The sequence below is a fragment of the Pseudogymnoascus destructans genome (assembly GCF_001641265.1).
Source record: "Pseudogymnoascus destructans isolate 20631-21 unplaced genomic scaffold scaffold_19, whole genome shotgun sequence".
NCBI lineage: Eukaryota > Fungi > Ascomycota > Leotiomycetes > Thelebolales > Thelebolaceae > Pseudogymnoascus > Pseudogymnoascus destructans.
This window is the reverse complement of record NW_020167538.1, coordinates 472,397-486,946: the sequence shown is the minus strand read 5'-3', so window position 1 is coordinate 486,946 and position 14,550 is coordinate 472,397. Positions and strand designations below refer to the sequence as shown.

The following is a 14,550-nucleotide window of genomic DNA, read 5'->3' as shown; positions in this document are numbered from 1 at the left end:
CCAGATGTTATGCATTTGTTTCGTGAATTGGGTTTCATCTTTTAACTTATGATTGTCTATTGCGCCTTGCTAATTTGCATACAGGTAGTAGAGATAATACAGTATTAACAATCAATTATTGTTCAAAGCCTTTATAGATTCAAGTGTAGGGGCCTCATTAGGACCATAGAATTCTAGTAGCCTTGCCATTTCATCCTCAGTCATGGAACATAAGTCGTCCAAACTGTACGCGTCACTGACCTTTATCATCCTTCGGCACATTAGTAATTTGGGGGAATCAGGAACAACCGTTGACATACCAAGACATTCGCTTTGGACCTTCCTCTGGTCGCGGTGCAATTTTTCGAAGCATCTCCCTCAGCTTTCCAACCTTTTCTATGCCTCCCCCAGCATTCGTCGGCAGATTCGCAGCAATGGAGCGCCTCATTATATTCGCATAACGGGGCCCCTTCCCATTGGTGCTCACCATAACCTGCAGCGGGCCATCTCTGTGCGTACTTCCAAAGTAGAAATCGCACTCTGGTGGCACATCTGCAATGTTTGCGGGAATCCTCCTTTCCTTGCATAACTTCCATATCTGGGTCGAGGCTTCTGGATCGTCGACCGCGGTCAGGACCATATCGGCACCGTCGAGGTCGGAGGGCTCGAATTTACGGTCGACATAGTCGACTTGGCCTTGCTCTATCCTGTATGCCACCTCTTTATTGAGCCCACTCCGCGGCGAGACGATAGTGACCTTCGCATCTGCATTGAGTACATTTAGTATTCGTCCAGCCGCAACCTACGAAAGTCAGTTAGACATCGCCCATGCGAATTGGACACAAGTGATCTCACCTCGCCCCCTCCCACCACAAGAACCCTCTTGTTCTTAATCTGCCACGCCAATAACAGTGACCCCCCTCCCTGAACCTCTGGGAATGGAGACGGCGACGTCATATTCTAGTTGTGGCGAAGCTATGATTCACCAAGTGCCCCGCGAGCGAGGTATTTCCATAGGAGGACCGATAAGCGATAAGGCACTCTTGGCGAAGCAACAACACCACCTGCTGGGGTTAGTGAGGCGGCGGGACCCTGACGGCATCACCATTCGCCCAGAGCCGAATGTGAAGAATCACGCTGTATCCACTCCCGCCATGGCCGCGCGGAAGCTTGGAGGCGGGAGGATACTGGGGAGCGGGAAGTCGCTGGCGCCGCCGAACACGTCGTCGCATACGAGGTCGTCGAGCCTCCTCAGCATTGGGGAGAGCGTTGTCAGCGTCGACTCAAATGTGAGCACGCTGGGGACGAGCCCGCTGAAGCATGGCAGAAATGATTTAGGATCACGAGTGAGCTTAGATAGTAGGAATGATGGCAATGAGGCGAATACGGGGAGCACGAAGCTTATTTGCCCTATATGCAACGAGGAGATGGTAATGTCCCAGGCTCCAGGTTCTAGACACCCTACTAAAGTGCGCGACAGATGACTCTGTTACAACTCAATCGACATCTAGATGATGACCACCGAGAGCTACCGCCGGTCGAGCAAGTGGAGGTGAAGAATTGGTTTGAGAAGCAGGTTGTTAAAGCGAAGAAGTTCCAGCCGTTGGTGGTAATAAACCAGAAGCTCAAGGGACTTGATGTCTTCGAGTCGAACGATTCCCTCGCGGTAATGCCTATACAAACTACATCATCTTCTATCCATAGACCACAGCAATCGGTGGAACAAGTCCGGCAGCCCGACCCAGACGAGGTTGTCACGCGAACGCACTGGCAGAAGAACGGTTACAATGATGTGTGCACAGAGCCGTCATGCGGCAAGAGGCTGGGTCCTGTCAATGGCAACATCAACTGTAGGAAATGCGGACGCCTTTTCTGCGAAGACCATACCATGTACCAAATGAAGCTGTCGAGATCAGCACAACACGAACCTGTCCGGGGATTCTGGTGCAGGTGCTGCGAAACGTGCTACAAATCAAGGGAAGGATATAACGACCACAGCAACCTTATCAAGAACCATACGGATGCCTTCGCGGCACTACGGAGGCAGAAAGTTGACAAGCACCACCTTGAAATTTCAAGGTTGGAAAAGAGGCTTTCGAAACTCACGCAGCTACTGGCAAATCCGCCCGAAGATTTAGTTGCAAGCGGTGGAGGTCTCTTATCAGGCTCGCGAAACGACCCACGGAAAGCTATCGAGCAATCCGTGGTTAGGTGGGAAGAAGATGCAAAAGTGGCAAAGTGCCCATTCTGCCAGCAAGAATTTGGCAACTGGACTTTTAGGAGGCACCACTGCAGGATATGCGGTCGTGTTGTATGTGCTGATTCACGAACTGGATGTTCATCCGAAATTGGCTTAAACGTCAGCAGAAGTATGCATGTTCCAATCTTGTTCGCAGGCTACCATTATCATGCAGAAGCTTACATTGATACAGAAATCCCACCAGGCAATATGAATATTGATGTTAGGATGTGCCGAGATTGTCGAACAACGATATTCAGCAGGAAAGATTTCGAGGCCGAATTGGTGCATAAACCTACAGTGCAAAAGTCTTACGAGAACCTGATACAGTTTGAGCGAGGTATACGGCCACTTCTGGCTAGCTTCCAGAAGACGCTTCCGATGTTACAGGATCCCGATCAGCCTCCATCTCACACACAGCTGGCTGAAGCAGCTAAAGTAAGAAAGCGGCTGATTGACTCCTTTGGAAAGTACGATATGGCAGCAAAACGCATACGGGATCTCCCGACCTCGAACGAGACGGAGGCTAAGTTGCAGAAAGCAATATACCAACAAGCGTCGAATTTCCTGCACCTCCATATGCTGCCACTGAAATCTCTTCCCAAACTACTCAAACATGCCTCGCCTCATGGGTCCGGAAACCCAAGGCCGGCGCGTAACGGTGGTGGTGGCGCCCTTGCTGCAATCAAATATAACGACATTGACTCTGCGAGCCAGATGAGCAGTAGCTCCTCTGTCTTGGCTATGGAAGCGGAAGAGAAGGAGCTACGAGAACGGTTAATTGTCTTAGAAGAGCAGAAGTTTATGGTTAGTGAAATGATCGCCGATGCGAATAAAAGGCGGAAATTCGACGAGGTTTCCAGCCTGTCGATGAATATGGAGGATCTGAGCAAGGAGATCGATCAGGTTACGGGTATGATTGAGCACTTGGATTTCGCCGGAGCCTATGAAAATGGCCAGGTGGGGAGGTGACAGGAGGCAAATCGTGAACCAAAAGGGCGTTCTCTGAGCGGCGTATCTTACCTTTTGGGCTGATATATTTGGGAGTTCGAGATTTGTTAGGGAGCGAAGACATGAGGATGAAGGTATTGATTGGCGCACGACGATGACCGACTTATAAACATAATGTCTTTCATGGACTCTTATCGAGAAAAGAAGAGTGATCTAGGCACGTAGCAAACAGAAGTGCCCATCAGAAAATATTATATTGCAGAAGCCAAGAATAATATAAGCACTTTAAAAGAACTGGTTCAGCTGTACAGGGTGCTGAAAGGGTCCCCGCACCGTTGCATTGAAAATCCCCGCATCCCGCATTTTTAGTTGACGCGACGTCATAGCATTGGCCGTACCAGCACTAAACAAACACCCGCCGCTATACTGTACTAACGGGCTCTTCCCGTGTCTGCGCCGAGTTGTCTCTGCCAACAGTGGAAGCTGACGCACTCTTCTCTTCTGTAATAACCAGGAGCAGTTCTGTGGAACTTTCTGAGTCGATCGAACGTCGACTCGAGAAACGATTGTTTGCTATTCAAGATGCGTTCCAGTTGGACAAGATTCTGGGACAGCGGGCATCGATCCCATGTCGCGTCCGAGACCAGTCGTCGTATGCATTCCCTCTACTCCCGTGAGTAAAGCAGAAATCCAGCCCAATCCTCTAACAATTATCACCAGTGCTACCTAGTTACCATGAGGAGTCGCTCTCATCGGCAATTCCAGCGGAGGAAGTCACGAAAGTCGCGCTCAGGTTGCGCTATTTGATCGAACAATGCGTACCTTGTGAGCTAGAGGAAGACCTCATCACAAAGGCGCACAGCCGGGTTATCACCCACAAGGTCATACAGGCAGCCAAAGAAGCGGGTGGGACCGAGTACGGTGCCTGCGTGGTTTACGCCTTGCTGGTGAATAAGAGATGGTTTAAGAGGCAGGCAATGTTGGAGATTTGGGACGCGGAGCTACATGATGTGCGGGCAACTGCCGCGGAGGTTATCGCGAAGCAAATGTGAGTGCCCAGGGATATGTATGTTGGGATGCATGAGCTCTAAGCTGACCGTATTGCAGTATTGAGGGTGAGGAAGATATGGAATATCTGATGTCGGAAGTCATGTTGAAGAGGTACGCCACTATCAACGACGGCACCCAGACAGCAGTAGCCAACGTGATTGAAAAATCCGTTGATTTACATGCACTGAGGGTCATTGGATCATCTGGGTATCAGAAGACCGTGAAATACCTGTGGAAAGGCTGGCTGGTGCAGGACGACAACGATGCCACCACATTTGTCTACTACAAGCAAAAGGCGAACCCGAACTACTGGGTACATCTCAACCCCGATCGTATGCGCGCACCAATCTATCAGAATGCTACACAAGTCATTGTCTCTCTTGTCTACCTCGGCCTCTATACCGGAGCAATTAACACGGTCAACCCAACTGGTGATCTCGATATTACTGAGGTTCTCCTCTACGTCTTCACCTTGGGCTTCCTTTGTGACGAGTTTTCCAAGTTTTGGAAAGTCGGGCGCTTCTATCTCGGTTTCTGGAACGTTTTCAATCTTATTCTGTATTCTCTTCTCACGATCTCATTCGTAACTCGATGCATCGCTCTCACTCATCCGATCGAAGATGACCATGATGGCCAGCGAGAGCGCTTCAACGAGCTGTCGTATAATTTCCTTGCCTTCTCAGCCCCTATGTTTTGGGGTCGATTGCTGCTATTCATGGATACCTTCCGCTTCTTCGGCGCTATGCTTGTCGTTCTGAAGGTCATGATGAAGGAGTCGTTGATCTTCTTTGCCCTCTTAATTGTGGTCATTGTTGGGTTCTTACAAGCCTTTATCGGCATGGACAACGTGGATAACAAGAGCGACGCGACAGTTTTCATCCTGCAGAACATGGCTAATGCTATTCTTGGCTCGCCGGACTTCAGTGGCTTCGATGCATTTGCACCGCCATTCGGAATCATCCTCTACTATATCTTCACATTCACGGTTATGGTCATTTTACTGAACATCCTTATCGCGCTGTACAACTCTGCATATGAGGACATTACCGGGAACGCCTTGGACGAGTACATGGCTCTCTTTGCACAGAAGACGATGCAGTATGTGAGAGCACCTGATGAGAACGTATTTATCGCACCCTTTAATCTTATCGAGATTTTCGGACTCATCCTACCATTTGAGTGGTGGATATCGAAGCGTACATACATGAAGCTCAACGACTATGTCATGGCAGTAATATACGCTCCGCTACTTATTGTCGCCGCCTTATTCGAGATGCGAAGTGCGAGGGATGTGACGAGCAACAGAAAGCGTGGAGAGGCCGACGATGATACGATCGAAGAGTGGGAGCAGCTGGATAGCAGTGAGTTGGATCTTGAAGGAGAGGGGTGGACGAAGAGCGTCGAGAGTGCGAAGAGCAATGTGGACCTTGACCAAGCTACGGTCGAGGTTAGGGAATTGAGGGAGGAATTGGGAGAACTGAAAGAGCTTATGAAGAGCTTTCTTAAGGAGAAGCAGGGACAGAAGGCGGAATCTTGATTTTTGTATATGGAAGAAAGTTAGGGGTTTATAGACGGGCAGGATGATACATATGAGGAGGGATCTGATACCAATGGGTGTTTTTTGCGTCGCGAATGGCGGTAAAGCTATGGATTTGTTGAAATTGAATATTTGGTTTCAATCTTTTAGAACTAGAGGCATGAGACTAGGTTGATAGGCCAGAATGCCCAGCAAGGCTTCTAATATTGTAACAAAAATTCTATGAATCCGTTTGTTTCATCGTCTTCATCCCAAGATTCTTCAACCTAGTCTTAGATTGGAATAGCGTTAAGCTCTAGCCATGTTCTGGTCATGTGACAACGTGTATAATGACGCTAGTTGTGTCATCCCACCACCTTGGGAACACGACTATTGCATGATATTCGGAAATCTCAATCAAATCATTCGTAATAAATACTAAATCCGTCTCTCGGGCGCTATCACTTGTTCAGTCGCTATCGTTGGCAAACCACAAAGAATAAATGCCAATTGCAAACGTCGCGCGGGCGGACTACAACAAAGACCGAGTGACAAGTTCCAGCCGCGTAACTCGAGCCGGTAGTCGCGCGAAGGACGCCTCGCAGGCAAACACTTCAGGCCACGATAGACCTACGTATATCTAGGCTGACACCCACCTATGGTCCCTCTCGAAGCAGAGAGTTAGCAATACGGCAATTAGTTGAGAAAGGTCGCTAGCGAACGATGATGAGCGCGCACAAGCTGGCAGTCGCGGCGCTCGGTGAAGCGGTGGTCGTTGATTCGCGTCCCCGAGATGGTGCCTCATCGCCTGCAGCAGCGCATGACATCGCGGGTGGCGCAATGCACGCAACCGCCATCAAACCTACCAGTACGAATAGCGCTTTGGCGAGCTCACAGATGTCTAATAATGCGCTCGAGAGTATGTCCAGCTACAATTCGCAGTCTACGGTCCCGGACGCCGACACACCGCCCAGTTCAGGATTTTCGAGTCAGTCACACGACCAAGCCCATGGATCGACGCGTGTTGCTGAGATGCCACCGTTGGCAGTTGCGACGAATGCGGGGCAGAAAAGGACTATTGATGGCTACGTGAGACGGTCGTCGGGGTCAAGCTCGTCGGACAGCCCGGTGATTAACGGCAAAGGCAGGCATACTAGAAATGTTAGCGCCGTGAGCGCGGCCCCATCGGCTATGAGCCCAAGAGAACTAACATCTGAATTGCGAACGCGCCTCTCCTACGCAATGGTCAAGGTGAACAAGGGCTGGGAATCTCTACCTATCTACGAAGTCGAGTCGCTCGCATCACAAAGCGGCTCACCAACACCATCAAACTCCACGATTAATGGCCGGCGAAATACTATTGCATCACCACGCGGTACCATTGCAAGCCTCCAGGGCCTCTCCGGCGTATCACCCAAGCCACATCCCAACCCTGCCGCACCAACAGACTCCCAGGAATCCACATCCGAGGGCCAACCATCGTCACGGACCTACGAATCCTTCTGGCGTGAACAAAGCCAACGACAAATCGGACTATCCGCCTCCCTCTCCTCCCCATCATCATCTCAAATATCTCTCCAGCCCTCCGCCGAACTATCCTCAGCCTCTCGCACCCTACCCAACTACCGCCACTCCCCGGTGAAATCCTCAAAACCCCACATGCTCAGCGCCGCGAGCTCTGACCTTAGCCAAAGCAGCCTATCGTCCGGCGGCGCAGCACCGAATACGCCTGCGCAGGACACGAAGCCCTCACATAGAGGGGACAGCGTGCTACAGGCGCCGACGCAGAAGTCGCTGCAAGAACAGGATGCGATTGAGACGCTCTTGTTCATGAGCAGCCCGGGGAATCCTATGTTAAATAACTTTCCCGGGGCGCATAGTCAGGGATCGCGGATGCAGAGTCCGTTGAAAGCTGAGTTTGGGGCACAGGGGACGAGCGATGGGAAGTCAGATGATAGCAGCGTGATGCCGAGAGCATATGAGACTGGGACGGCACGGTATAGAGGAAGGAGGAGAATTGGAGTTGTGGGTAGAGGGAGGCTCGGCGAGGATGAGCTGGATCGCATGCTGGATACAATGGAGAACGCGGATAGTAGCGATGACGAGATCGAGCTCCCCACCACGCCAATGCGATCGACGATAGGGCGGGTCTAGAGGCTGAGATCTAGAACACCGCATGAATTTATTGGCGAGGGAGGCCGATAAGCTGGCTACCTCAGTGGCTTGGTTAGGTCTATATTACGAGGTTACGATACGATGGAGCGATTCGCATTTTTTGAACAGTTTTACAGACCTATAGCTAGACTCGTACGTACACGAGATGAGAGCTAGCATAGATAGGCGAGGGGAAGGCACGAGATACCAAGATGCAGTTTGCGTTTGTCCGCGAGCACAGCGAAGCTACGTGGGTCTGTTCTTGCCCCTTTTCAGGCTAATCCTAAGAATCTTTTTTAGGAGCGGTGTCGCGGGTTTGAATTTGCTTCATGTTGGCAAGGGAAGGGTGTGCAAATGCTTTTGGGTAGGACAACGGATGAACGGCGCTGTAGATATTTAGGACCCGGGAGAAACTTCTGGTTGGTGTATAAATGAGCGAAACAAATACAATAACTCTTATTGCATCGTAGATCTGTCGCATTGATGTCTGGGCTTACGACTTGCGTAAAAGAAATCCCATACTCCTCTCGATTCGCCATCAGAGAGCTTACGACCAACTCCACAGATTCTTCAATTCCTGCTTGGAAGCTCGCCAACCATTGCGCGTTAACCAAGGTTCAAACGCGGCACTGGAGGCCCTAACAAAGCCCTACCCGCCGCCGCGTCCTTTCTGTCTCCGCTTAAGCAGTCTGGCGGGCCACTCGCAAGGCCAAAGTGCAGCATGCGGAATCAATACAACTCCCAGCGCCTCCGTTCGAGTGCCTGGTTGTCCTGTTGGACAGCCAGCCAGCGTGCTCTCGACCCCATAAAACATGTACAAGCGTCAGCCAAGTCGTCTTACGCGGGGAGGTTTGCCTGGTTGGGTGTAGGCGATCGCCCCTCCCCCGATCGCTGCGACTCAGACGGCGGCTGTTATTCGTGGAAGCCATATACGTACCCTGGCGGTCGTGGCGGTCGAGACTCGCGTGTGGGGCGCGCGAAGAGAAACGCGCGGTTGCCCAATCGATCCTTCGTCCTGCAGGACCCCGAGACGATCAGTCGAGTCGACGTCGCTTCCTGAAAAGAAGCATTTGGGTGGTTTCGGCCAAGGGTGACTTCTTGTAATACTTTCAAAGCCATGCGTTGGGCGTGTGTTGGAGTCGTACCCAACGCGTGGAAGGGTTGTACCTCCGTCTCAGTCTCAGGAGGGTCTCGATTTGCTCGATGCGTCGTCAGGGGAAGGCGATGGGGGGTTTCTACTGGGGCTCGGCACTGCTTCTCTACCCTCGTTCGCTGATACTACTCAGGTTGCCACAATGGGTACTGGCTGAATCGTTTTATCGTTTGGTCTTCATGTGGGGTCTAAAGTATTTGCTCTCTCTCTTTCCCACCTTCGTCTGTTCCTTTTGTTCTCAACTCGCCTTCTCTGGACCCCCTTTCCCACGGTCTTCCCCTGTCTTTCATTTCAATATTGTATAAATTTTTGGTTGTTTTTTGTATTCATACTTATCCACCTGGTGTGGTCTTTTCGTTCATTCTCTTCAACGGTTAGCCGCGCCTAGCCATACAACAGCCACCATGCATTCAAAACTCTATAGCCTCATCCTTGTCACCGTCTTTGCCGCCTTCGTTTTAGCCATCCCGACGCCCTCAACATCACGAATCCAAAAGCGCTCGTTCAAGGTCCACCGGAAGCGAAACCCAGACTTCAAGGGATATGATGGACCAACCCAGCTCATGAAGGCGTATCAAAAATTTGGCATGACTGTCCCCGAGGGACTGCACTTGTCTGTAGGGAATCGTCATAGGAAGGACAATAACCATGGCGCTGGGAGAGGAAATGGCACCGCAACTGCAGCTGGCACTGCGGCTGGAGCTGGCACTGCGGCTGGAAATGGCACCGCAATTACAAATGGAACTGTACAAGCCGCTGCCCCCCAGGTAAGCGGCGTCGGCAACGTCACCGCCACACCCGTCGAGCCCAATGACCTCGAGTACATAGCACCCGTTACCATTGGTGGGCAGTTAATCGATATGAACTTCGACACTGGCTCCTCGGATCTATGGGTGTTCAATACGCAGTTAAGCGCACGGAGCAGCCAAGGCCACACACTCTACGACCCCACCAAGTCCCCAGACTTCAAGCTCATCCGAGGAGCCACATTCGATATCTCCTACGGCGATGGGTCTGGCGCCGCCGGCAATGTTGGCACCGACACCGTTGACATTGGCGGAGCAACCGTGACGGGCCAGGCCATTGAGATGGCCACCATCGTCTCCAACTCCTTCATCCGGGATACCAACTCCAACGGGCTCGTCGGCCTCGGCTTTTCCAAAACCAACACCGTAAAGCCGCAAAAACAGAAAACCTTCTTCGACAACGCCATGGGCACCCTCGCGCAGCCGGTCTTCACCGCCGACCTTCGCCAGGACGCCGTCGGCGCCTATGAGTTCGGCAAGATCGACACCGCGCGCTTCACCGGCGACCTGACATGGGCGCCTATCGACTCCTCGCACGGATTCTGGGAGTTCAAGTCGACTAAGTTCAGTGTTGGGAACGGGGAGGTGCTTAACGCTATTGGCGGGACTGCAATTGCGGATACGGGCACCACGCTGATGCTCGTCAACGCCGCTATCGTCAACGCGTACTACAGCCAGGTCGCCGGCGCTGTGAACAACGCGCAGGTGGGCGGGATCACGTTCCCGTGTAACTCGGTGCTGCCGGATCTGAATATCGATGTTGGCGGGACGTACACGGCGACCATCCAGGGCAAGTTCATCAACTTCGCCCAGGTGAACGTGGATAGTGAGTTTTCCTGATTTTTACAGACTTTTTTTTAGCACAAATTACTAACAATTTTTTCCCTGTAGCTTGCTTTGGCGGTGTTCAGCGCACGACTGGTCATCTCCAGATCTACGGTGATATCTTTTTCAAGTCGCAGTTTGTCGTCTTCAACGGCGGGAACAACACGATCGGCCTCGCGCCGCATGCTTAAGAGTGTAGAATTGAAGAGATCAAGCAATGTTTTAGAATCTGTACTGCATTTTTGGACGTGGTGGCGATTTATTGTCGAGGGTCGCTTTGGGGAACGTTGAATTAGTGGTGGAGTGGGGAGCGAGCCGGCCGTTCCGAGATGAGGTCCTGGATCTGTCCTACCTTATGTTGAGCCTGGATGCTACAAAATGGCTGATCTATATATCATGAATCATAAAGGCACAAGTTTGAAGTCTGCCTTCGTTGGAATATAATTTTTCTATGGCACTAAGTGAACGAAAACTTACCGCTACAGACATCAGCTCAATCGTTTATGGAAAAGCGGATACTGCCGAGTAGGAGAGGAAGAATAAGACTGTAACGATGCAAGCAATACTTAACCCGGCCAGCCATCATATAGTCTGCGATTTTGTTTCCCGGATACGCTGCTGCCGCATGCTCTTGCTGTGATTTAAAGTTAAAACGTGGATTATGGACGTCTTTACTGGTGGGCTGCGCCAACTCACGTGGGATGATGTCTCAAGACATCAGTCTACTGAAGAGAGTAGTCACCTCAGCCAAACAAGCCTAAAACTATGATTGGGTTTGACTTTTACTCTTGCTGCCACTTGCTCTTGCTGTCACTTGCTCTTGGTGTCACTTACTCTTGCTATCACAATCTTGTGCTATCACAGGCTTAATCCGTCAGTCCCAGTGCCACAAGGGGCCGGCCTGATTCAGAGTAAAGTCTGTTATTTGTAGTTCAGCTACCTGGGTATTTGATAACATTGTTTGTGGGTGCTGCCAAGGAGGGTCATAATTATCCCCGGCTTATTTATTATAAGGCAAATCTATCTCCAGAAACTCCAATTCGCCCCGGCCTTTTATAAATCCATTTACAGCATAACATAATTCCCTATCCTAGCTTGAGAAGCCCCTTTTTTCTATGTCGCGAAAGCATTGCACCGTTGTAGTGTTTTTAAATTGTTGGTTTTGGATGGAGTCTTGTTGTCGTTCCCCTTTTGCCAAGCCTTCGATGGAGGCATCGCTCATCGAGGCTCCTGGCACTTCACATTCTCTCACGACCGCATCACGACATGACAAACTACGCCCTGGCTTGTAAGATAGCACAGGTGCCAAGTGTTTTCAGTAAAGTTGGGATTGTTATAGTAGTTTTGGAACATTTCACTCTTTTTATAAAGGTGGCCATTGCGTAACACTCTTTTAATTGACAACACGCCCGAAGACAGAAGCTTGAGACATTACCGATCATTCTCTAATAGAGAAACCAATTGGATATTTTTCATACTTTACTCAATTAACGCATCACGATGATGAATTCTCGCGCTTTTTGCGCACCCTATCTCGTACGCTCGTCGAGGGGCCTCCTGGCCCCCCATCTCTGGTACAGAGCGCACGTGCTCCAGGACTCCATCCCTACAGCCGCCGTGCCATCCCTACTCGGGGGTTTACTGCAATAAGCGGATGACATTTGGTGAATCCGAAAGAGCAGTAGGATGAGCTGTTTTCCTACACGTCTGGTCGTTACCTCTACAATGAGAAGCGCCGGCTGGCAGAGAGATATGTTGAGTTTAACATCAAGGAGCAAAGCGGTTGCGGCAGAGAGTGTTGGCAAAAAAAGAGTATCACATATGAAGAAACTCCCAGAAGGCGGGTTTAACAGGGTCTTTCTCCTCACTATGGATGATGGGTTTGAGGTCACAGTCAAGATCCCCTACCATCCGACAGTACCAAAGCACTTCGCGACGGAGAGTGAAGTAGCCACGCTCGATTTTCTGCAATCGAAAGGGATTCCCATTTCCCGCGTCTATGCATGATCGTCCAAAAACTATAATGCCGTCAGTACAGAATACATCATTATGGAGAAAGCCCCCGGATAACCACTTGAAAATCGGTGGTTTAGTCTAAGTCCAAAGGAGAGAGTACGTCTCGTGATGAGCTATGTTAAGTTGGAGAGAAAGCTGTTTTCCCTACGCATCGACGCATTTGGTAGTCTGTACTGCAAGGAAAATCTGCCGCCGCATCTCCAAGCAGACATTTACGCCCCTGATACGCCGGACGGATCAGGAGACGCAGAGCGCTTCTGTGTTGGGTCAACTGCTGACTACATGTTCTGGCGTGGGAAACGGGCTGGGGTTGAACTGGATCGGGGTCCTTCGCATGTATTCCACATCCTCCTCTGTATTGCCATATAACCTCACTCACAGTCCATGATACGGGGCGAGATCCGGATGCCTAGCTCCGCGCAATAGGCGCAAAAGAACTCGAATGCATGGGTTTCCGCATAATGGTATGCTCTAGGGAGAGATCGCTCCGGAGGCATATACCGAGCTCCTCAATGATTACCTCACTCTGCACTCTCATCTCCTGCCGAAAAGCAGAGACAATCTGCTAAATCGACCAACATTGCGTCATCCTGGTAAATATCCCTCAATCCTGGCACTATGGCGTCTGTAAGCTAATTGATCTCTAGACCTCAACCCGACGAACATCTTCGTCTCAGATGAGTGCAAGGTATCATGTATAATCGACTGGCAGCACACCACCGTCCTCCCCGTTGTCCTTGCTTTGGCAACCCTCTATTCGAGAACCCGGATCCTCCGCCCCCCAAAGACTACGCAGCACCCAGCCTCCCAGAGAACTATGCGTCGCTAAACCCCGAGGAAAAAGAATACGCTGACGAACTCCATCGCCGCAGAATGCTGTTCTATCTCTACATGATCTTCAACGGCAAGGATAACAAGGACCACCTCGCTGCGATGCGCACACCTCTCTTGGCACAGCGCCAGCATCCCACGAGCGCGCGGGAAAGCAGTGGACCGGCAATACTGTCACGCTGCAAGGGGCGCTGCGTCGTCGATGGGTGGGGTTTACTCGCCTTAGAAGGGCACGGGAGAGTTGAGTGCCCCGTGAGTTTCGCTGCTGAGAAGTCTGGGGCGTTCTATGAGAAAAATTGGTTCAAGGGGAATATTCTGGTGGAGTACCGGAGAGAGCAGGTGTTAGGTGGGGTAAGTTGGGATGGGTGGGTGAGGAACGAGGTCTTTGAGGAGGTTGTGGAGAAAAATCAGGCGCTAAAGAAGAAGTGGCATGAAATGGGAGAGGATGATGGGGATAGAGCTCTTGTAGAGGGGTTTTGGCCATTTGACGACCGGGAGGTTGAGTGAGATCCAACGTCCCCCGGATGGGGTTGTCGAAGGAGGTCTTCACGTAGCTGTATCTTTTCCTTGCGGAGCGTCAGAGCGTCGTCCTCTAAATGAGCCTTCTCGTCTTGAAGTGTCGTATTTCTCTCAGGCAAGCCATCTGCCTTGAGACTCATGGATTTAAACTGCTCTTCTAGACGGGGTTTCTCGTGCTGGACTGTTGATATCCCTCTTTGTAAGCATTCATTCTTAGTGCGAATTGTCTGGAATCTCTCACTTAGCTGCACCGTCTCGCTATGAAGCACTGCCAACTTCTCGGACCAACCCTTCGCGTCGAGATTCGCATTTTGACATGAAGCCCCGAGATTTTCCCAGATAAGCCTTTCACTTTGAGGGCTGAAGCTTGGGACTGCTTTTGTGGCCGTGTAACCTTTGTTGGGGCGTTGATATTCTTCCTTAAGTTTTGTTTCTCGAGTGCAGATTCCTTATTAGTATATTATATCCCCATCAAGTTTGGAGTGGTGAAAGGGAGTGCGCCTTAGCTTCA

At 50.8% G+C, this 14,550-nt stretch overlaps 8 protein-coding genes across 8 annotated transcripts; 7 read left to right on the top strand and 1 right to left on the bottom strand.

The window, feature by feature from the left end:
- Positions 1-17: 17 nt before the first annotated feature.
- On the bottom strand, positions 18-828 carry MET8 (Bifunctional dehydrogenase and ferrochelatase). Its single transcript, XM_024473074.1, has 2 exons — positions 300-828; positions 18-250 (listed from the first exon to the last, which is right to left on the bottom strand). The coding sequence occupies exons 1-2, from the start codon at positions 617-619 to the stop codon at positions 112-114; spliced, it is 459 nt and encodes a 152-aa protein (XP_024328842.1). The 5' UTR covers positions 620-828; the 3' UTR covers positions 18-111.
- An 89-nt stretch (positions 829-917) lies between these two features.
- Positions 918-3,190, top strand: PEP7 (carboxypeptidase Y-deficient; the record flags this gene model as incomplete). Its single annotated transcript, XM_024470341.1, has 3 exons — positions 918-1,409; positions 1,460-2,348; positions 2,412-3,190. 3 exons carry the CDS (start codon positions 918-920, stop codon positions 3,188-3,190), a joined length of 2,160 nt encoding a protein of 719 aa, XP_024321782.1.
- Positions 3,191-3,643: 453 nt separating this feature from the next.
- VC83_06751 (uncharacterized protein) lies at positions 3,644-5,954 on the top strand. The gene is made up of 3 exons (XM_024470340.1): positions 3,644-3,821; positions 3,890-4,217; positions 4,277-5,954. Exons 1-3 carry the CDS (start codon positions 3,752-3,754, stop codon positions 5,754-5,756), a joined length of 1,878 nt encoding a protein of 625 aa, XP_024321783.1. The 5' UTR covers positions 3,644-3,751; the 3' UTR covers positions 5,757-5,954.
- Positions 5,955-5,983: 29 nt separating this feature from the next.
- Positions 5,984-8,445, top strand: VC83_06750 (uncharacterized protein). The gene is made up of 2 exons (XM_024470339.1): positions 5,984-8,139; positions 8,190-8,445. The coding sequence occupies exon 1, from the start codon at positions 6,459-6,461 to the stop codon at positions 7,887-7,889; it is 1,431 nt and encodes a 476-aa protein (XP_024321784.1). The 5' UTR covers positions 5,984-6,458; the 3' UTR covers positions 7,890-8,139; positions 8,190-8,445.
- VC83_06749 (uncharacterized protein) lies at positions 8,446-8,949 on the top strand (the record flags this gene model as incomplete). Its single annotated transcript, XM_024470338.1, has 1 exon — positions 8,446-8,949. The coding sequence occupies exon 1, from the start codon at positions 8,611-8,613 to the stop codon at positions 8,947-8,949; it is 339 nt and encodes a 112-aa protein (XP_024321764.1). The 5' UTR covers positions 8,446-8,610.
- VC83_06748 (uncharacterized protein) lies at positions 8,937-11,370 on the top strand. Its single transcript, XM_024470337.1, has 2 exons — positions 8,937-10,674; positions 10,740-11,370. Exons 1-2 carry the CDS (start codon positions 9,447-9,449, stop codon positions 10,862-10,864), a joined length of 1,353 nt encoding a protein of 450 aa, XP_024321763.1. The 5' UTR covers positions 8,937-9,446; the 3' UTR covers positions 10,865-11,370.
- A 989-nt stretch (positions 11,371-12,359) lies between these two features.
- On the top strand, positions 12,360-12,680 carry AIM9_3 (Phosphotransferase enzyme; the record flags this gene model as incomplete). Its single annotated transcript, XM_024470336.1, has 1 exon — positions 12,360-12,680. The coding sequence occupies one exon, from the start codon at positions 12,360-12,362 to the stop codon at positions 12,678-12,680; it is 321 nt and encodes a 106-aa protein (XP_024321766.1).
- Positions 12,681-12,797: 117 nt separating this feature from the next.
- Positions 12,798-14,233, top strand: AIM9_2 (Phosphotransferase enzyme; the record flags this gene model as incomplete). Its single annotated transcript, XM_024470335.1, has 4 exons — positions 12,798-13,025; positions 13,165-13,282; positions 13,337-13,377; positions 13,452-14,233. The coding sequence occupies 4 exons, from the start codon at positions 12,798-12,800 to the stop codon at positions 14,025-14,027; spliced, it is 963 nt and encodes a 320-aa protein (XP_024321765.1). The 3' UTR covers positions 14,028-14,233.
- Positions 14,234-14,550: the final 317 nt, after the last annotated feature.